This window comes from Carcharhinus amblyrhynchos, chromosome 5 (genome assembly GCF_965287045.1).
Source record: "Carcharhinus amblyrhynchos chromosome 5, sCarAmb.v2.hapA, whole genome shotgun sequence".
NCBI lineage: Eukaryota > Metazoa > Chordata > Chondrichthyes > Carcharhiniformes > Carcharhinidae > Carcharhinus > Carcharhinus amblyrhynchos.
In genome coordinates this window covers 128,457,209-128,479,759 of record NC_137328.1, presented here as the reverse complement: position 1 = coordinate 128,479,759, position 22,551 = coordinate 128,457,209, and the positions used below count along the sequence as shown (strand labels likewise).

Here is a 22,551-nt window from a genome sequence, read left to right as displayed (position 1 = left end):
TCGACGCTACGCCAGCCCGTGAAACCAGTCTACAGCCCATCTAACCTACACTACTAGAAATATTTATTTCTGCCGAGTTACTGAGAAACATGATACCTGTAAAGAAAGGAACACTGCTATTCCCAGAGCCTCAGGATCTGAGACAATAGCAGTCCAAAACCCAAAAATTAGTCAAAGGGAATGTTATGATAGGTAAGTAGAAAGTGCAAAGTGGCCATGACTGCAGGATTCCACTGGATAAAACAGTTCACCATGCTGCATACCAGTAGTTGATCTGGATCAATTGATGCAATTGCCTTTGAAAATGAAGCAAGCCATTCAAAATCTTAAAACTTCCCAATGGATTTAGGACTGTCGCCTGAAAAGGACACGGCCTGCTCCTGGTTGAAGCACAAGTTTTAACTGTCTTTCAGAAAAGGAAGCAAACCCAACTTCCTTGATAGGAAACATACTGGTTTGAAATCCAGCAGAAAGTTGTATAGCATATAATTTATGAATGATCAGAAAGAAAACAAGGCCTGAACACTATCATCCCACCCTGGGATTATAACAATGATAATCTCTCATGAAAACAGATTGTTACTAAGTTCCTGGATACAATAAAAAATATCAATGGAGGACCAGTTTATCCGACAAATAGGTGTCATAAGCACGCAAGCAAACACTTTACTTCATGGCATACTGCAGTTCACACCTTAGGAAAAATAACCATAAGTAGTACAAACAGGGTAGGACATTATGCCCATTGATTCTGCTCTGTCAAATAAGATGATCATGTCTGCTCCAATTGTAGCCTTAAATTCACCTTCCTATTTTGTCCCATAACCCTCAACTCCCTCGGTCAAAAATCAAACAAGTTTGCACCTACTCCACAATTCATTTTGATCAAGGCTGATCGCCAAATTCATTATCCTGATGCCCCCTTCCCCCATATCCCTTGATCCCTTTGGCTCCTATAGAATCATAGGAACACATCCTTGCATACTTTCAATTATCCAGCCTCAGTGATCCCTGGGGAAAATAATTCCAAATACTAAAACCAAAGACCCTCAGAAGATATCCCTCTTAATCTGCACCTTAAATGGGAGGCCGCTTATTCTGAAACACTGCCCAACTCTTAATCCTCTCAAGACAGGAGAGGCCCTCCCAGACCTTCTCAAAGCCCTGTCAAAATCTTGAATGTTCCAATACAATCACCTGAGTCCAGAGCCAACCTACTCAGCCTTTCCTCATAAGACAGAGCTTCACCCCAGGAATCAGCAGTGTCTATTTAAATATTCTGTTTTTCTATCCTTGCTCTCATAGTTCACAACTTCACATTTTCCCACATTGTATTCCAACTGCCAAATTTTTGCCCATTCACTTATATCCTAGTGAAACATCTCTCCAGTGCTTCTAATGACGGTATATTCTTTAAGTAAGGAGAACAAAATTATACACAGTACTCCTGGTACAGTCTCACCAATGCTACAAAAATTTGTCCCAAATCTTCTCTACTTCCATGTTTCACTATTCTTGTAACTAGGGTGTATGGGGTGTCAGGGAAGGGTAGTACCTCTGATGGGGGAACATGTCAAGTCCCTTTCAGGGCAGTTTGTCCACCCTTTGTCCCCACCCGACAGTCAGCTCTCACCTGTGGCTCCCCGTATCTGTTTGCATGCAACAGTGGCCACACCCCAGGCAACGGCTTCGACAAGCCGGCTATCCAGTGGCAAAGCCCCGGGGGCAGATGCCTCGCAGTGATCTACAAAGCTGTTGGTCCTGTACTTAATCGAGAAACTCACCGAGTTGTTCGAGTCCTTTTTGAAGCAAGGATCCATTCCTCAGGAACTTAAACATGCTTCCATCGTACACCTCTACAAAAGGAAGGGCAATTGGCAAATATGCAACAATCACCGAGGAATCTCGCTGCTCTCCATCACAGGAAAAACCCTCGCGAGAGTCCTGCTAAATCGTCTGGTCATTCATCTGGAGCTGGACCTGCTTCCAGAGTCACAGTGTTCTTTCGCAAAGGTCATGGGACTATTGGCATGATTTTTGCTGCATGCCAACTTCAGAAGTGTCAGGAACAGAATCGCAAGCTCTACATAACCTTTGTTGACTTCGCGAAAGCCTTTGACACTGTAAGCCAACAAGGCCTGTGGAGGATCATGTCAAAGTTTGGCTGCGCCCCCCCCCCCCCCCCCCCAAACTCATTCAAATGGCACACCAGTTCCATGATGGCCACAATACTGGATGGCGGAGAACCCTCTGAGGCATTCCCAGTCACAAAAGGCATCAAACAGAGCTGTGTGCTCGCACCCACACTGTTCAGCATGATGGTTACTGCCACGCTGAATCATGCCTTCCAGGACACTGTTGCTGGAATCAACGTCAAGTACAGAGTGGATGGGAAGCTTTTCAGCCTGAGGAGACTTCAAGTTGTTACCAAAGTGAAGGAGACTGTTCTGAGAGACTTCCTCTTTGCCGATGACTGCACGCTGTATACTGGTTCAAAGCCAGAGATGCAAGTCAGTATGGACAAATTTTCCACGGCTTGTGACAACTGGACTCACCATCAACATTAAAAAGACCAACGTCATGCACCAGCCTGCTCCTCGTGCACCGTACACAGAACCCATAATCACAATCAAAGGGTAAGGGACCAGTTCACTTATCTTGAGAAGACCCTCTCCCAAGCAGTGACTATTGATACAGAAGGTAACTGCAGAATAGCAAAGGCAAGTCCTGCTTTCAGTAGACTGCACTTCACTGTATGGGAACATCGAGGAATCAGCCCAGCAAAACTGAAGGTCTACGGCGCTGTGGTACTCACTATCCTCCTGTATGCCTGTGAAATGTGGACTGTGTATCAAAGTCATGCAAGACAGCTCAACCATTTCCACATGACTTGCCTTCGCAGAATATTACACATCCAATGGCAAGATAAAGTACCAGACGCTGAAGTTCTCTCTAGAGCCAATCTACCATCAATCCACACACTGCTGATGAGAGCACAGACTTGGTGGAGAGGTCAAGTTAACCGTAAAGCAGAAAAGCGCATACCCAAGCAGCTTCTTTTTGGGAAACTCACTGCTGGAAGACGCTCACATGGACAGCAGAAGAAACGTTACGAAGACATACTCAAAGCCTCCCTGAAGTCGCTTGACATTGACACGACCACCTGGGAAACGCTGGTACAAAACCGCCCTGCCTGGCGCTGCCTTATCCATAAGGGCTGACAAGCTTACAAAGCAAGGTGTATTGCTGAAGCACAACTTAAGCACGAGCTGCACAAGTCCAGAGCCACCAGCGCAACAACTACATTGCCTACACAAGTCTGTCCAATATGTGCCAGGACATTCCGTGCCCGAATTGGCCTGATCAGTCATCTTCAAACACACCGCAACCAGCCTCAAAATGATTAATGGTGTCAAGGTCCTCGTCAACAACGATGGACGAACAACAAACTGTGACACGAAGATGAGTGGAAAAGCATAAGAACATTAGAAATAGGAGCAAGAGTAGGCCATCTAGCCCTTCGAGCCTTCCCCGCCATTCAATAAGATCATGGCTGATCTGACGTGGCTCAGTTCCACATTCCCGCCCTCTCCCCATAACCCTTAATCCCCTTGCCTATCAAAAACCTATCAACCCGCATCTTAAATATATTTAGCGAGGCAGCCTCCACCACTTCAACGGGCAGAGAATTCCAGAGACTCACCACCCTTTGAGTGAAGAAGTTCCTCCTCAACTCCGTTCTAAACCCCCCCCTTATCTTGAGGCTGTGCCCTCTAGTCCTACTGTCCTTTCTGAGCAGGAAGAGCCTCTCCACCTCTATCCTATCCATCCCATTCATCATCTTATATGTCTCAATGAGATCTCCCCTCATTCTTCTAAACTCTAACAAGTACAAGCCTAGTTTATTCAGCCTCCTCATAGTTCAACCCCCTCAACTCCGGAATCAGCCTAGTAAACCTCCTCTGCACTCCCTCCAAGGCCAAAATATCCTTGCGCAAGTGCGGCGAACAAAACTGCACACAGTACTCCAGCTGCAGCCTCACCAGTGCCCTGCACAGTTGCAGCAACACTTCCCTACTTTTATATTCAATCCCCCTCGCTATGAAGGCCAGCATCCCATTCGCCTTCTTGTCCACCTGCTGCACCTGCAGGCTGGGTTTTTGCGACTCATGCACAAGGACCCCGAGGTCCCTCTGCACTGTCGCATGCTGCAGTTTTTCGCCAAGTAAGTAATAGTTCTTCCTACCATTATTCCTACCAAAGTGGACAACTTCACACTTGCCAACATTAAATTCCATTTGCCAGTTCCTGGCCCATTCACCCAGCCTATCTAGATCCTTCTGCAAATTGTGCGGAGGGTGTGGAAAGTCTGCAGAGGGATCTGGATAGGCTGAGCGAGTGGGCGAGGACCTGGCAGATGGAGTACAATGTTAGCAAGCGTGAGGTTATCCACTTTGGCAGAAATAATAGTAGGAGGGATTATTATTTAAAAGGCGAAAAGCTGTAGCATGCTACGGTGCAGAGGGACCTGGGGGTCCTTGTGCATGAGTCGCAAAAACCCAGTCTGCAGGTGCAGCAGGTGATCAAGGCGGCAAATGGAATGCTGGCCTTTATAGCGAGGGGGATAGAATATAAAAGCAGAGGGGTCTTGCTGCAACTGTACAGGACACTGGTGAGGTCGCAGCTGGAGTAGTGTGTGCAGTTTTGGTCGCCGCACTTGCACCAAGATATTTTTGCCTTGGAGGGAGTGCAGAGGAGGTTCACTAGGCTGATACCGGAGATGAGGGGGTTGAACTACGAAGGGAGGCTGAATAGACTGGGTTTGTACTCGTTGGAGTTTAGAAGGCTGGGGGGGGATCTTATAGAGACATATAACATAATGAAAGGGATGGATAGGGTAGAGGTAGAGAGATTCTTCCCGCTCAGAAAGGATAGCAGGACTAGAGGGCACAGCCTCAAGATAAGGGTGGAGCAGTTTAGAATGGAGTTGAGGAGAAACTTCTTCACTCAAAGGGTGGTGAATCTCTGGAATTCTCTGCCCGTTGAAGTGGTGGAGGCTACCTTGCTAAATATATTTAAGTCACAGGTAGATAGGTTTTTGACAGAGAAGGGAATTAAGGGTTATGGGGAGAGAGCGGGAAAGTGGACCTGATCCACTTCAGATCAGCCATGATCTTATTGAGTGGCGGGGCAGGCTCGAAGGGCTAGGTGGCCTACTCCCGCTCCTATTTCTTATGTTCTTAAGGCCAACATTCCATTTGTCTTCCTGATAGCATGCAGGTATAGCAAGCAATTTGTTCTGGTTCAGGTTCAAGGAAAGCCAGATCCCTCTATATGAAGTAATCAACTGTGTCTAAATTTAAATAATATTCTGCTTTTCTATCCTTTGTCTCAAAGTTGATAGCCTCACATTTTCCCACTTAGGCTCCATTCGTCTAACGTTTGCTTGTTTATGTATCACACTTTCTAGGCTATTTTCTATGCTCAACTTGCTTTTCCCATCTATTTTGGAGATCAGTAAATTTGTCATAATTATTTGTCATAATTCCCATGTCTATCAGAAATCTATCTACCCATGACTTAAATATATTCAACGAGGTAGCCTCCACCACTTCAACGGGTAGAGAATTCCAGAGATTCACCTCCCTTTGAGTGAAGAAGTTCCTCCTCAACTCCGTTCTGAACTGCCCTCCCCTTATCTTGAGGCTGCGACCTCTAGTTCTGTTTTCCTTCCTAAGCGGAAAGAATCTCTCTACCTCTACCTTATCTAGCAAGTCTCTATAAGATCCCCCCCTCAGCCTTCTAAACTCCAACAAGTACAGGCCCAGTCTATTTAATCGCTCCTCATAAGCTAACCCCCTGATCTCCGGTATCAGCCTGGTGAACCTTCTCTGTACTCCTTCCAAGGCCAATATATTCTTACACAAATAAGGGGGCCAAAACTGCACACAGTACTCTAGCTGCAGCCTCACCAGTACCCTGTACAGTTGCAGCAAGACCTCCCTGCTTTTATATTCTATCCCCCTCGCTAAAAAGGCCAACATTCTATTCACCTTCTTGATCACCTGCTGCACCTGCAGACTGAGTTTTTGCGATTTGTGCACAAGGACCCCCAGGTCCCTCTGCACAGTAGCATGCTGCAGCTTTTCACCTTTTAAATAATATTCCTTCCTACCATTATTTCTTCCAATGTGAATAACCTCACATTTGCTAACGTTAGACTCCATCTGCTAGGTCCTCACCCACTCACTCAGCCTATCCAGATTTCTCTACAGACTTTCCGTGTCCTCCGCGCAATTTGCTTTTCCACTCATCTTCGTGTCATCAGCAAATTTTGTTACCCTACACTCAGCCCCCTCCTCCAGATCATCTATCTATATGGTAAACAGTTGAGGCCCCAGCACCAATCCCTGCAGCACTCCACTAGTCACCAACTGCCAACCAGAATAGCACCCATTGATTCCAACTCTCTGCTTCCTGTTAGAAACCAATCCTCAATCCATGCTACAACTTTACCCCCAACTCCGTGTGCAGCAACCTTTTTTGAGGCACCTTATCAAACGCCTTCTGGAAATCTAAAAACACCACATTCACCGGTTCCCCTCTGTCTACTGCACTAGTCACATCTTCATAAAAACCCAGTAAATTCGTTAAACTCAACTTCCCCTTCACGAACCCATGCTGCATCTGTTTGATCAAACTGTTCTTTTCTAGGTGTCCTATTTCTTCTTAATGATGGATTCTAGCATTTTTCCAAGTACATATGTTAAGCTAACCAGCCTGTAGTTCCCTGCCTTTTGTCTGCTACCTTTTTTTAAACAGCAGCGTAACATAAGCTGTTTTCCAATCCTCCGGCACTTTTCCGGAGTCCAGCGAATTTTGATAAATAATTACTAAGGCATCTGCTATTACTTCTGCCATTTCTTTCAGAACCTTGTGATACATTCCATCTGGTCCCGGGGACTTTTCTACCTTCAGTCCTATTAGTCTACCAAGCACTACCTCTCTAGTGACAGTAATTGTATTAAGGACCTCATCTCCTACCAACCTTCTATCTTTAATATTTGGTAAGCTATTTGTGTCCTCCTCCGTGAAGAGCGACACAAAAAACTTATTTAAAGTCTTAGCCATTTCCTCATTACCCACCGTTAAATCCCCCCTCTCGTCCTCCAAGGGTCCAGCATTCACTCGAGACAGTCTCCTCCTCCTTATATATTTGTAAAAACATTTACTATCATTTTTTATATTTACAGCTAGTTTAGCATCATACTCTATCTTTCTCTTCTTTATCGCTTTTTAGTCATTCTTCGTTGTTTTTTTAATCTTTCCCAACCTTCTAATTCACCACTATTCTTAGCCGCTCTGTACGCATCGGTTTTTAATTTAATTCTCTCCTTTATTTCCTTCGATATCCACGGCTGGTTATCCCTTTTCTTACAGTCCTTCTTTACCATCAGAATATATTTCTGCTGAGCAGTGAAAAAGATGTCCTTAAAAATCCTCCACTGTTCCTCAGCTGTCCTACCAACCAATCTGCGCCCCCAATCGACATTCGCCAATTCCGCTCTCATTCTATCATACTCCCCTCTGTTCAAGCAGAGGACACTGGTTTGGGACCCTACTTTCTCACCCTCCATCTGCTTCAGAAATTCAACCATATTGTGATCACTCGTCCCAGGAGGATCCCTCACAAGAAGATCCCTAATCCTACCTGCCTCAATACACAGTACCAGATCTAAGATAGCTCACTCCCTCATAGGTTCCGTTACATACTGTTCAAGGAAACAATTCCAACAGCATTCCAAAAACTCTTCCTCAAGCCCACCAACAATATATCTAGTCTCTTCATCCAAGTGATGAACATAGATTGTAAATAGTTAAGGCTCCAACACTGCCTTATCTCCTGCAGCACTTTGACTCTAAAATGTTGCCCCCACTATCTTCCATGGGAGTTCACCTCTGTTATCACGATGGCTGTTTAAATCCCACCCCAGGCAGACGTTAAGACCGCTCTGAATGAAATATATACCATCACAAATAACCTCAAAACGAAACACTTCGAGACCTTGTTCATCTTGGCCGGAGACTTCAATCAGGCCAAGCTCAAAACATAGAACACTTCAGCGCAATACAGGCCTTTCGGCCCTCGATATTGCGCCAATCTGTGAAAGCAATCTAAAGCCCATCTAACCTATACTATTCCAATATCATCCATATGTTTATCCAATGACCAATTAGATGCCTTAATGTTGGCGAATCCACAACTGTTACAGGCAGGGCATTCCCTACTCTTACTACTCTGAGTAAAGAACTTATCACTGACATCTATGCTATATCTATCACCCCTCAGTTTAAAGCTATGTCCCCTCATGCTAGCCATCTCCAACCAAGGAAAAAGGTTCACACTGTCCACCATATCTAATCATTTTGATCATTTTGTATGCCTCAATTAGGTCACCTCTTAACCTTTTTCTCTCTAACGAAAACAGCCTCAAGTCCCTCAGCCTTTCCTCATAAGACCTTCCCACCATACCAGGCAACATCATGGTAAATCTCCTCTGCACCCTTTCCAATGCCTCCACATCTTTCTTATGATGCAGCAACCAGAACTGTACACAATACTCCAAGTACGGCCACACCAGAATTTTGTACAGCTGCAACATGACCTCATGGCCCCAAAACTCAATCCCTCTACCAATAAAACCCAACACACCATATGCCTTCTTAACAACCTTATCAACCTGGGTGCCAACTTTCAGGGATCTACGCACACGGACACCGAGATCTCTCTGCTCATCCACACTACCAAGTAACTTACCATTAGCCCAGTACTCTGTGTTCCTGTTACTCCTTCCAAAGTGAATCACTTCACACTTTTCCACACTAAACTCCATTTGCCACCTCTTAGCCCAGCTCTGCGGCTTATCTGTGTCCGCCTGTAACCTGCAACATCCTTCCACACTGTCCACAACTCAACTGACTTTAGTGTCACCCACAAATTTACTAACCCATCCTTCTACACCCTCATCCAGGTCATTTACAAAAATGACAAATAGCAGTGGCCCCAAAAAAGATCCTTGCGGTATACCACTAGTAACTGAACTCCAGAATGAACATTTCCCATCAAACACCACCATCTGTCTTCTTGCAGCTAGCCAATTTCTGATCCAAACTGCTAAAATCACCCTCAATCCCATGCCTCCGTATCTTCTGCAATAGCTTACCGTGGGGAATCTTATCAAAAACAAACTACCAAGCTACAACCAATACATCTCCTGTTTCACCAGAGACCCAAACATCCTAGACTGCTGCTATACAAATATCAAACATGGTCCCACTCTATCACCTGCCCACACTTTGACTAATCAGACCACAAGGCTGTGCTCCTGCTCACGACTTACGAGGAAAAACTGAAGCAGGAGAATCCATGGAAGAAAAGTCATGCAATGTTAGTCTGAGGAATCAAATGATCTCCTACAGGACTGTTGGTATTTAAAAACTCTGTGGCCAGCCTGAACAAGTACACCACTACCGTAACTGATCGCAAGTATGTAGAAAACTGTGCCAAAGAAGCAAATTTGTGTTTCCCAACCGGAAACCATGGATGAACAGGGATGTCCACTGCTTGCTGAAGTCCAGGTCTGAGGCAACCCTGGTCTATATAAGAAAGCCAGATACAATCTAAGGGGATCCATCAAAGTACCAGACCAAGCTAGAGTCTCAGGCTAGCCACACCGACCCCTGCCAACTATGGCAAGATCTACAAGACTACAAGATGAAGGCATGTAAAATCGCTGGCTCCAATACAACCTTCCCTGATGATCTCAATGCATTTTACTCCAATTTTGAGCAGGTTAATGAGACCGTGCCCTCCACCTTCGAAACCTGTACGTGGGTCACCATTGCAGGTGTCAGAGCAACTTGTTCGAAGGTCAACCCATGGAAAGCAACGGGCCCAGATGAGCACTCATTCTGCGCTCATCTGGGTAAACAGATATCTTCAGTCTCTCTTTACAACAATGAGGTCCCTATCTGCTTTAACATGATGACCATCATCCTGATACTTAAGAAAAACCAAGCAGCGTGTCTTAATGACCACCAACCGGTGGCTCTGACATCCATCATCATGAAGTGCTTTGAAAGGTTAGTCATGGCACGAATCAATTCCAGTCTTCCGAACTACCTGGATCTGCTGAAGTTTGCCTACTGCATTTCCCTGGCCCTGCACTAAACCCTAGAACACCAAGATAACAAGGACTCCTATTTATTGACTACAGCTCAGTCTTCAACACTTATTCCCATAAAACTCATCTCCGAACTCTGTGGCTTGGGCCTTGGCACCTCCCTCTGTGGCTGGATCCTGAACTTCCTAACTCTTAGACCACAATCAGTAAGGATAGGCAACAACACCTCCTCCCTGATCATCCTCAACACCAGTACCCCACAAGGCTGTGTTCTCAGCCCCCTACTATACTCATACACACCTATGACTGTGTGGCCAAATTCCCTCCCAATTCAATTTTCAAGTTCGCTGACGACACTACCGTAGTAGGTTGGATCTCAAACAAAGTACAGGAATGAGATACAGAACCTAGTGAACTTGTGCGGCAACAATAATCCTCCCTCAAAGTCAACAAAATGAAGGAGACTGTCATTGACTTCAGGAAGCATAAAGGAGAATACGCCCCTGTCTACATTAACGGGGACAAAGTAGAAAGGGTCGAGAGCTTCAAATTCTTAAATGTCCAGATCACCAACCTGTCCTGGTCCCTCCCATGCCGACACTATAGTTAAGAAAGCCCAACAATGCCTCTTCTTTCTCAGAAGACTAAGGAAATTTGGCATGTCAGTTGCGACTCTCACCAACTTTTACAGCTACACCATAGTAAGCATTCTTTCTGGTTGTGTCGTAGCTTGGTATGGCTCTTGCTCAGCCCAAGACTGCAAGGAAGTATAAAAGATCGTGAACAAAGCCGAATCCATCACGCAAACCAGCCTCCCATCCATTTCCTGCTGCCTCGGCAAAGCAACCAGCATAATTAAGAACCTCGCACACCCTAGATATTCCCTTTCCCACCTTCTGTCGGGAAAAACATACAGAAGTCTGAGGTCACATACCAACTCAAGAACAGCTTCTTCCCTGCTGCCAGACTTTTGAATGGACCTATCTTGCGTTAAGTTGGTCTTTTTCTATTAGAGGCTATTAGGAGAGAATTAGGAATCATAGGTTGGACTAAGAGATTACAGGGATTGGGAACGTCCGAAATGTGGAGTTTTTTCAAGGAGCAGCTACTGCGAGTCTGTGATAGGTATGTCCCTGTCAGGCAAGGTGGAATTGGTAAGGCTAGGGAACCGTGGTGCACCAAAAAAGTTGATTCGTTGGTTAAAAAGAAAAGGCTTATGTTCGGATGAGACGTGAGCACTCGGATAGTGCACTAGAGAGCTTTAGATTGGCTAGGAGGGAGTTGAAGAGCGAGCTAAGAAGGGCTAAAAGAAGACATGAGAAGACTTTGGCTGATAGGGTTAAGGAGAATCCTAAGGCGTTCTATAGGTATGTCAAGAACAGAAGGTTGGTTAGGGCAAGGTTAGGGCCAGTTATAGACGGCAGAGGGAAGTTATGTGTGGAACCGGAGGAGATTGGTGAAGCATTGAACCAATATTTCTCTTCGGTGTTCACGCAGGGGGACATGGATATAGCTGAGGAGGACACTGGGTTGCAGGGGAGTAGAATTGACAATGTTACAGTTGATAAGGAGGATGTGCTGGATATTCTGGAGGGTCTGAAAATAGATAAGTCCCCTGGTCCGGATGGGATTTACCCCAGGATTCTCTGGGAGGCAAGAGAAGTGATTGCAGAGCCTCTGGCTCTGATCTTCAGGTCGTCGTTGGCCTCTGGTATAGTACCAGATGATTGGAGGTTAGCGAATGTAGTCCCATTGTTTAAGAAGGGGAACAGAGACTTCCCCGGGAATTATAGACCGGTGAGTCTCACTTCTGTTGTGGGCAAGGTTTTGGAAAAAATTATTAGGGATAGGATTTATAGTTATTTGGAGAGTAATGAGTTGATTGGAGATAGTCAGCATGGTTTTGTGGCGGGTAGGTCGTGCCTTACTAACCTTATTGAGTTTTTTGAGAAAGTGACCAAAGAGGTGGATGGGGGTAAGGCAGTGGACGTGGTGTATATGGATTTTAGTAAGGCGTTTGATAAGGTTCACCATGGTAGGCTTCTGCAGAAAATGCAGATGTATGGGATTGGGGGTGATCTAGGGAACTGGATTAGGAATTGGCTAGCGGATAGGAGACAGAGGGTAGTGGTTGACGGTAAATATTCATCATGGAGTTCGGTTACAAGTGGTGTGCCTCAGGGATCTGTGTTGGGGCCACTGCTGTTTGTGATTTTTATTAATGATCTGGATGAGGGTATAGTTGGGTGGATCAGTAAATTTGCTGATGACACCAAAGTCGGAGGTGTGGTAGATAGTGAGGAAGGGTGTCATAGTTTGCAGGAAGACTTAGACAGGTTGCAGAGCTGGGCCGAGAGGTGGCGGATGGAGTTTAATGCAGAGAAATGTGAGGTAATTCACTTTGGTAGGAATAACAGATGTGTTGAGTATAGGGCTAACGGGAAGACTTTGAATAGTGTGGATGAACAGAGGGATCTAGGTGTATGTGTACATAGATCCCTGAAAGTTGGGAATCAAGTAGATAAGGTTGTTAAGAAGGCATACAGTGTCTTGGCGTTTATTGGTAGGGGGATTGAATTTAGGAGTCGTAGCGTTATGTTGCAACTGTACACAACTCTGGTGCGGCCGCACTTGGAGTACTGTGTGCAGTTCTGGTCCCCACATTACAGGAAGGATGTGGAGGCTTTGGAAAGGGTGCAGAGGAGGTTTACCAGGATGTTGCCTGGTATGGAGGGGAGATCCTATGAGGAGAGGCTGAGGGATTTGGGGTTGTTTTCGCTGGAAAGAAGGCGGCTAAGAGGGGATCTTATTGAAACATATAAGATGATTAGAGGTTTAGATAGGGTGGATAGTGATAGCCTTTTTCCTCTGATGGAAAAATCTAGCACGAGGGGGCATGGCTTTAAACTAAGGGGGGGTAGTTATAGGACAGGTGTCAGGGGTAGGTTCTTTACCCAGAGGGTGGTGAGGGATTAGAATGCCCTGCCTGCTGCAGTTGTAAATGCGCCTAGTTTGGGGGCGTTTAAGAGGTCTGTGGACAGGTTTATGGACGAAAAGGGATTGGTTTAGGTTAGTGGGTCATTGTTGTTTTTTTTTAACTGGTCGGCGCAACATCGTGGGCCAAAGGGCCTGTTCTGCGCTGTAATGTTCTATGTTCTATGTTTTCTGGACTATGACTATAACACTACATTCTGCACTCTCTCCTTTCTTCTCTATGAATGGTATGCTTGGTCTGTATGACACACAAGAAACAATTTTTTCATTGTATGTGACAATAATCAAACCAAACTACACTAATTGCAGCTTTCCAATCTGTAAAGGACCAATTATACCAACTCTCTCTATTTAGTTAGCCAATTCTTTATCCATGCTGATATATCACCCCCAACATCACGTGCTGTGTCATTTGTAATCTCATGTCATACCTTATCCAATGACTTAACCACCCTGCTTGTTACATCCTTTTCTTCACTCCCTCCCTCTTAAGCATTAACACTGTAGGATTCCATGATTGGATTCTAGGATAACCTGAGAATGAAGTATTTATGCCAGTTCTGTTGTATGATAGTTAGTAAAACATTCATCATTGCTGATAACATGATCCCCTACACCACAGCCTCGCACATAGAATCATGGCATGGTGACAACACAAAAGACAGCCTTTCAGCCAGTCATGCCTGTGTCAGTATACTAAACAGCAGTTTCCACTCCACTGAACATAAGAACATAAGAAATAGAAGCAGGAGTAGGCCATCTAGTCCTTTGAGTCTGCCCCGCCATTCAATAAGGTCATGGCTGATCTGTCGTGGCTCAGTTCCACCTTCCCGCCCTCTCCCCATAACCCTTAATCCCCTCTCTTATCAAAAACCCATCAACCCGCGTCTTAAAAATATTTAGCGAGGCAGCCTCCACCACTTCAACGGGCAGAGAATTCCAGAGATTCACCACCCTTTGAGTGAAGAAGTTCCTCCTCAACTCCGTTCTAAACCGCCCCCCCCCCCCCTTTATCTTGAGGCTGTGCCCCCTAGTCCTACTGTCTTTTTTGAGCGGGAAGGGTCTCTCCACCTCTATCCTATCCATCCCATTCATCATCTTATACGTCTCAATGAGATCTCCCCTCATTCTTCTAAACTCCAACGAGTACAAGCCTAGTTTATTCAGCCTCTCCTCATAGCTCAACCCCCTCAACTCCAGTATCAGCCTAGTAAACCTCCTCTGCACTCCCTCCAAGGCCAAAATATCTTTGCGCAGGTGCGGCGCCCAAAACTGCACACAGTACTCCAGCTGCGGCCTCACCAATGCCCTATACAGCTGCAGCAAGACCTCCCTACTTTTATATTCAATCCCCCTCGCTATGAAGGCCAGCATCCCATTCGCCTTCCTGACCACCTGCTGCACCTGCAAGCTGGGTTTTTGCGACTCATGCACAAGGACCCCGAGGTCCCTCTGCACTGTCGCCTGCTGCAGTTTTTCGCCACGTAAGTAATAGTCCTTCCTACCATTCTTCCTACCAAAGTGGACCACCTCGCACTTGCCAACATTAAATTCCATTTGCCATTTCCTGGCCCATTCGCCCAGCCTATCGAGATCCTTCTGCAGACTCTCCACACCCTCCGCACAATTTGCCGTTTCCCCCAATCTTGGTGTCATCAGCAAATTTCGACACCCTGCACTCGGTTCCCTCCTCCAGATCATCTATATAAATGGTAAAAAGCTGAGGCCCCAGCACCGACCCCTGGGGCACTCCACTAGTCACCATCCGCCAATCCGAATAGCACCTGTTGACCCCCACTCTCTGCCTCCTATTTGACAACCAATCCTCTATCCACGCTAACACCCTACCCCCAACTCCATGTCCCTCGACCTTCTGCAATAACCTCTTGTGAGGTACTTTGTCAAACGCCTTCTGAAAATCCAGAAAGACCACATCCACCGGCTCTCCTCTATCCACTGCCCTAGACACATCCTCATAGAACTCCAGTAAATTTGTCAGACACGACTTCCCTTTAATGAAACCGTGCTGCGTCCGCTCTATCAAGCAATTGCCTTCAAGATGTCTCGCAATTTCCTCCTTAATGACGGATTCTAACATTTTACCTACAACAGACGTTAAACTAACCGGCCTATAATTCCCCGCCTTTTGCCTGGCACCCTTCTTAAACAACGGCGTAACATTAGCCGTTTTCCAATCATCCGGCACTTCCCCGGAATCCAGCGACGTCTGGAAAATAACCACCAAGGCATCCACTATAACCTCCGCCATTTCTTTCAGAACCCTCGGATGCATTCCATCCGGTCCTGGGGACTTGTCCACAATCAGCCCCTCCAGTCTGTCGAGCACCGCCTCTCTAGTAACAGTAATGTCATTAAGACCCTCCAGTCCTACCACCTTTCCCTCCCACAGTGCGGCGTCCCCTCAACACCGACTCTCCCGCAGTGCGGTGCTCCCTCGGCACCGACCCTCCCACAGTGCGGAGCTCCCTAGGCACTGACCCTCCCACAGTGCGGCGCATAAAATGATCCAATTCCCATTTAAAGCCTCACCCACACGTTTATTTTTTCTTAGATGGAGGTAATGTGCTCCTCCATCCCTTTTCCACTGATTAAAAATATTACATTTCGTGAAAATGGAAATAAGGTTTATTACAAAACTGTGTAGTGAAATGACAACTCCCCAACTTTAGTAGATTGCCTGTTGCTTTTTTCATTAAAAATTCTTGTTCAGCCAAATTCCATTTTATGATTGTGACCAGCATACATGTTTTTTTGTAACATAGGTTAATTTTATGTGGCACCTTATCGAACGTCTTCTGAAAATCCAAATACACTACATTCACTGGTTCCCATTTATTTACCCTGTTTGTAACATGATGAGATGTATGTATGTGAACATGCAGCATACACTAAATAAGATTGCTTAGCTGCAGGTTCTGTTAGCCACATAGAAATATGATGCTGTGGCTACAGAGCTGTTTCAATGAAGATTAGGCCCGAGAATTAAATATTTCTGGATACAGGGAGTTCAGCAAAGATTGGAAAAGAGAAAAGGAGAAGGAATGGCATACTGACTAAAAGAACATAGCCGGGGTGATGGATAGAATTTATTAGGCTACATCTAAGAAACAACCTTTACTCAGTATAGTCTACAGGTTACCAACTAGTGGGCAAAATATTGAGGAACAAATGTGTATGGAAATTAAAGTAGTCAAGGAAGGGAACTGTCAAAGTCGGGTCACGTGGTGGTGAAAGGTGGAAATTGCAAGCAACGTTGATGCAGTTTTCAGTTTCTGGGCCTCCATTCATTCACGCCCCCCGCCCCCCGGCAAAATCCCTGGATGATCTGAGGGCTCTTCATTTCTTCCCTGCAGTCCAACTAGCCCCCATCCACCAGCACCCTCCTACGCTTCGTTGCCTCATTGTTGGCCTGTGAAAAAAGGAATTAGAAAATTGAAGAATTTCCCCTTTAATTCATTTCACTTCCCCCATGTTCAAGGTGTGGTTACAGGTATCCATAAGGTGCCAGTCTTTTTGTATGATATGCGGAATATTCCTTCTTCCATCCAACTCTGCCTTTTTCTGCTCATAAGTTTAAAGTTAAGTTTATTTATTAGTCACAAGTAGGTATAGTAACCTACTTCTTCACACCTTGCTTCCTGTAATAATTCTATTCCATTCTTCCAGTTTCTCAGCGTCTGTCACATCTGCTCTGATGAAGCACTTCCATAACTGTGTTTCTAGTTACCCTCCACTGTGGTGGACTGGATCCTCAACCCTGCCTGACCTATTTCCTGCATTTCTATTCTCATGCATCCCCCTCTCTTCCCTGAGCTGCAAAGAGTTTCCCTTTTCCTTATTTTCCACTTCACCAGCCTTCACATTCAAGGGATCATCCTCGATCATTTCTGGCACCTTCAGCATGACTTCACTACCGAACATATCTTCCCTTCGTCTCCTGTCCAGTTTCTCCACGCCATACTGATCTACACAGGGTTGTAGATCTGTGGAATTCCCTGCCCAGTGAAGCAACTGAGGCCAACTCATTGAATGTTTTAAAGACAAGGATAGATAAATTTTGAACAGTATACGAATTGAGTTATGGTGAGCAGGCAGGTAAGTGGAGCTGAGTCCATGAAAAAGATCAGCCATGATCTTACTGAATGGTGGAGCAGGTTCAAGGAGCCAGATGGTCTACTCCTGCTCCTAGTTCTTATGTTCTTCTGTAACAGTTGCCCTTTCACCTCCTCACCACCCTAGGCCCCAAACGCTCATTCCAGGGAGGCAGCAATTTACTGGTACTACTTTCAGTTTCACATACTGTATTCACTGCTCTACACCACAGACCAAACGCAGGATGGGTAACTATTTGATGGTACACCTTCAAGCACCACTGAGCTTCTAGTTCCTTGTCATTGTAATTCACCACCTTGCTCTCACATACTAATTTCTGTCCCCAGCCTACTGCACTGTACCCTTTGACAGCATCGAACCCATTACGTTTCTGAAAAGTCATACTCCACTCGAAATGTTAACTGTTTCTCTCTCCATAAATACAGCGAGACCTGAGTACTACCAGAATTTTCTACAACAGAATGTTTTCAGTCCAGTAAGGAAGGAAAATCTGCTAAATCTGATTCTTGGGAATGAACAACCAAGTGTCAGTAGGAAATGATTTACAGAACAATGGTCATTGCATTATCAGGTTTAATTTGGCTATAGAAATGAGCAAGGAACAATCTAGAGGAATAATTAATAGGGGAAGGCTAACTTCAATGGGGTAAGAATGGGGAAAAATTTCATCAGAATGGTTGCATGGATGAGGAACTTCAATTATGTGGATAGCTTGGAGAAATTGACTGTTCCCCTTGGAGAAGAGAAGCTTGAGTGGAGGCCACGAGGTATCTACACAGTGCAGATGGACAGAAACCATTGCTGAAAGCACTAAGAACCAGAGGATACAGATTTATGGTGACTGACAAAAGCAGCAACTGTGACATGAGGATTTTTTTTGACAAGTAGCAGTTGCTTACACTTGGAATACACTGCCTTAGTGTGTCCTACAGAGAATCCTACAGTGCAGAAGAGGTCCTTCAACCCATCAAATCTGCAGAGCCAGGTTCAAATCAACACATTCCTGGGGGATTTGGATTAATATTTGAAAACAGAATATGCTCAGCTACAGAGAGAAGGCAAGGGAGCACTAGGTGAACTGCTCCTTCAGAAAATCAGTACAGATGCAATAAGCCAAAATAGCCTTCTCCTGTGCTGCAGACATTCTATGATTTAGTCATGCATCACAGTGCAATCTTCCAGTCAGCTGAATAGGTAAAAATTAAACCCATAAATGTCTGCATTGATAACAACCTGAATCAGAACATGCCAGCAGTTTTATGAATTCAAAGTGTTTAGTCCATATTCTGAGGAAATGCTTTCTCTAATTTCCCTCACTGTGCGTGGGTTGTTTGGTGCATCATGCAGTCCTTGTTGCAAGGTCACACGTTTGTTAAGGAGGCCATTCTTATGTATGGCCTGTTTATCCGCTGTGCAGCACTTTCTGGTCCACTGCGTGGTCGGGTACTCAAGCAACTTAGAGCAAACACTGTTCTCCGGGTCAGTGCAATGGTTTAATTCAGAAGCTCTCAATGTAACTGATGGACATCAGAATTGAGCTAGCAATCTATTTTATACAAAATAACTTTCATCACTCTAATTAAACAAAAGTTTGTAACAAAAAACAGTGCCTACTAGTTTCTTTGTTGACACTTAATTGAGATAAAATCATCTCAAATTAAAAAGTCACAAATAAATTATGCTAATGATCTATGATCTAAAATCTTTGCATATATAATTGTCTTAAATTTTAACACACAATAAACAAATCCAAACCTTATTTAGAGTCAAACCAGATACCAACAATAATACTGCAATAAGATAGCAAAACAAAAAGGACAGCTTTCACTGTAATTGGGCCATCACTCTAATTCCCAATCAGTATAATTTCAGAAATGTATATCACCACCTATAGAAAATGCTTCAATTTTACTTTAGCTTCTTCCATGCCCTGTCATAAGTTAGTTCACCCATCCCTCAATGTAAGTCTTACTTCAGTGAGAGCTAGTTCTTGAAACTGTCCTAGTTGTGACTTAACTAAGCCAAGAAAAACATTGAGTGAAGCTTATAATAGTGACCCAAAGAAAGGGGCCAGAATTTTACCGCCCCACCCACCACGTGAATCGAAGTGGGCGAGGAGCGGACCATGGAAAGGTGCGTTGACCTCAGGTGGGATTTTATGGTATTGGGAAGAACAAAGCCGTAAAATCTCGCCCAGGGACTGCAGCCATGTGCCGAAAAGAACATGAAATGGAATTTTCAACTGATCTCAATATCATTGTCCAATTATGGAAACCAAGTGCCTTGAAAGCCAGGAAACAATTACCCTTCATGCCCACATCGTCCAGTTCTTCAATTAGCATGCTTCTTCGCAAAAAGTCTAAAATATTAGTTATATTACACACAGTATTAAGGATAGGTTCAGTACATGCAACTTTATAAATTTACCCTTTGGAGTTCCATCGCTGCTCGCAGGAGAACACACTGCTTGTGGAGATCTTAAAGGGAAGGAGGCAGCATTTCTCAATGAAGAATCACCATCCTGTGATTAAAAAAGAACATTAGCCTAGAAAATTTACCACAAACAAACAAAATCAAATACAATTTCTACAAAGTACAAGAAAAGAAAACCTTGTTTAAAGAATGACAGTAGCATAGTAGTATAATCTTACTAGGCTAATAATCCAGAAACCCAGATACAGGAGTTGGGACGTCTTATTGCAGTTCTACAAGGCATTGGTACAGCCACATTTAGAATACTGTGTACAGTTCTGATCACCCTATTGTAGAGAAGATATTATTAAAGTAGAAAAAGTGCAGAAAAGATTTACTAGGATGCTACCAGGAGTTGATGGTTTGAGTTATGAGGAGAGGCTGGATAGACTGGGACTTTCTTCCTCTGGACTGTAGGATGTTGAGGAATGATCTTATAGAGATCTATAAAATGAGAGGCATTGATCAGCTAGATAGTCAATATCTTTTCCCAAAGGTAGCGAAGTCTAAAACTAGAGGGCATAGGTTTAAGGTAAGGGGGAGAACACAAACGGGTCCAGAGGGGCAATTTTTTCACAGAGGGTGGTGAGTGTCTGGAACGAGCTGCCAGAGGCAGTAGAGGCAGATACAATCTTGCATTTTGAAAAGCATTTAGACAATTACATAGGGAAGATGGGTATAGAGCGATATGGGCCAAACGTGGGCAATTGGAACATAAGAACATAAGAAATAGGAGCAGGAGTAGGCTATTTAGCCCTTCGAACCTGCCCCGCCATTCAATAAGATCATGGCTGATCTGTCGTGGCTCAGTTCCACCTTCCCGCCCTCTCCCCATAACCCTTAATCCCCTCTCTTATCAAAAACCCATCAACCCGCGTCTTAAAAATATTTAGCGAGGCAGCCTCCACCACTTCAACAGGCAGAGAATTCCAGAGATTCACCACCCTTTGAGTGAAGAAGTTCCTCCTCAACTCCGTTCTAAACCGCCCCCCCTTTATCTTGAGGCTGTGCCCCCCAGTCCTACTGTCTTTTTTGAGTCTCTCCACCTCTATCCTATCCATCCCATTCATCATCTTATACATCTCAATGAGATCTCCCCTCATTCTTCTAAACTCTAACGAGTACAAGCCTAGTTTATTCAGCCTCTCCTCATAGCTCAACCCCCTCAACTCCGGTATCAGCCTAGTAAACCTCCTCTGCACTCCCTCCAAGGCCAAAATATCTTTGCGCAGGTGCGGCGCCCAAAACTGCACACAGTACTCCAGCTGCGGCCTCACCAATACCCTATACAGCTGCAGCAAGACCTCCCTACTTTTATATTCAATCCCCCTCGCGATGAAGGCCAGCATCCCATTCGCCTTCCTGACCACCTGCTGCACCTGCAAGCTGGGTTTTTGCGACTCATGCACAAGGACCCCGAGGTCCCTCTGCACCGTCGCCTGCTGCAGTTTTTCGCCACGTAAGTAATAGTCCTTCCTACCATTCTTCCTACCAAAGTGGACCACCTCGCACTTGCCAACATTAAATTCCATTTGCCATTTCCTGGCCCATTCGCCCAGCCTATCTAGATCCTTCTGCAGACTCTCCACACCCTCCGCACAATTTGCCGTTCCCCCAATCTTGGTGCCATCAGCAAATTTCGACACCCTACACTCGGTTCCCTCCTCCAGATCATCTATATAAATGGTAAAAAGCTGAGGCCCCAGCACCGACCCCTGGGGCACTCCACTAGTCACCATCCGCCAATCCGAATAGCACCCATTGACCCCCACTCTCTGCCTCCTATTTGACAACCAATCCTCTATCCACGCTAACACCCTACCCCCAACTCCATGTCCCTCGACCTTCTGCAATAACCTCTTGTGAGGTACTTTGTCAAACGCCTTCTGAAAATCCAGAAAGACCACATGGAACTAGCTTAGTGGCCAAATAAACGGGTGGCATGGACAAGTTTGGTCAAAGAGCTTGCTTCCATGCTGTAAACCTCCATGACTATAGAGGTCCCTCATCCTAGGAACGAGTCAAGTGAATCTTTTCTGAACTGCTTCTAAATGAACTTTTTCTTCAAAAGAGGCAAAACTGTACATATTCCAGATGTGGTCTCAGCAGTTGGGACTACCTTACTAGGTTAAAAAAAAGGACAGCACAGGCAAGTTGCGCCTAAGGACCTGTTTCCTTGCTGTAAACCTCGAATGGGCTAAAAAAAATAAAAAGGGCTTAGGAGAGCTACGAGGGGGCATGGAAGTCCTTGGCGGGTCAGATCAAGGAAAATACATAAGAACATAAGAACATAAGAAATAGGAGCAGGAGTAGGCCATCTAGCCCTTCGAGCCTGCCCCGCCATTCAATAAGATCATGGCTGATCTGTTGTGGCTCAGTTCCACTTTCCCGCCCTCTCCCCATAACCCTTAATCCCCTCTCTTATCAAGAACCCATCAACCTGCTTCTTAAAAATATTTAGCGAGGCAGCCTCCACCACTTCAACGGGCAGAGAATTCCAGAGATTCACCACCCTTTGAGTGAAGAAGTTCCTCCTCAACTCCGTTCTAAACCGCCTCCCCTTTATCTTGAGGCTGTGCCCCCTAGTCCTACTGTCTTTTTTGAGCGGGAAGAGTCTCTCCACCTCTATCCTATCCATCCCATTCATCATCTTATACGTCTCAATGAGATCTCCCCTCATTCTTCTAAACTCTAACGAGTACAAGCCTAGTTTATTCAGCCTCTCCTCATAGCTCAATCCCCTCAACTCCGGTATCAGCCTAGTAAA

At 45.1% G+C, this 22,551-nt stretch overlaps 1 protein-coding gene across 5 annotated transcripts in view; it reads right to left on the bottom strand.

Moving 5' to 3' along the window:
- nipblb (NIPBL cohesin loading factor b) overlaps positions 1 to 22,551 on the bottom strand; it is a 600,450-nt gene that overhangs the window by 369,580 nt on the left and 208,319 nt on the right. For all 5 annotated transcript variants that reach the window (XM_080189563.1, XM_080189568.1, XM_080189564.1 and 2 more), the window contains one exon: positions 19,740 to 19,833. In XM_080189563.1, coding sequence (XP_080045689.1) covers positions 19,740 to 19,833 — 94 coding nt within the window. The remainder of the gene's footprint in view (positions 1 to 19,739; positions 19,834 to 22,551) is intronic.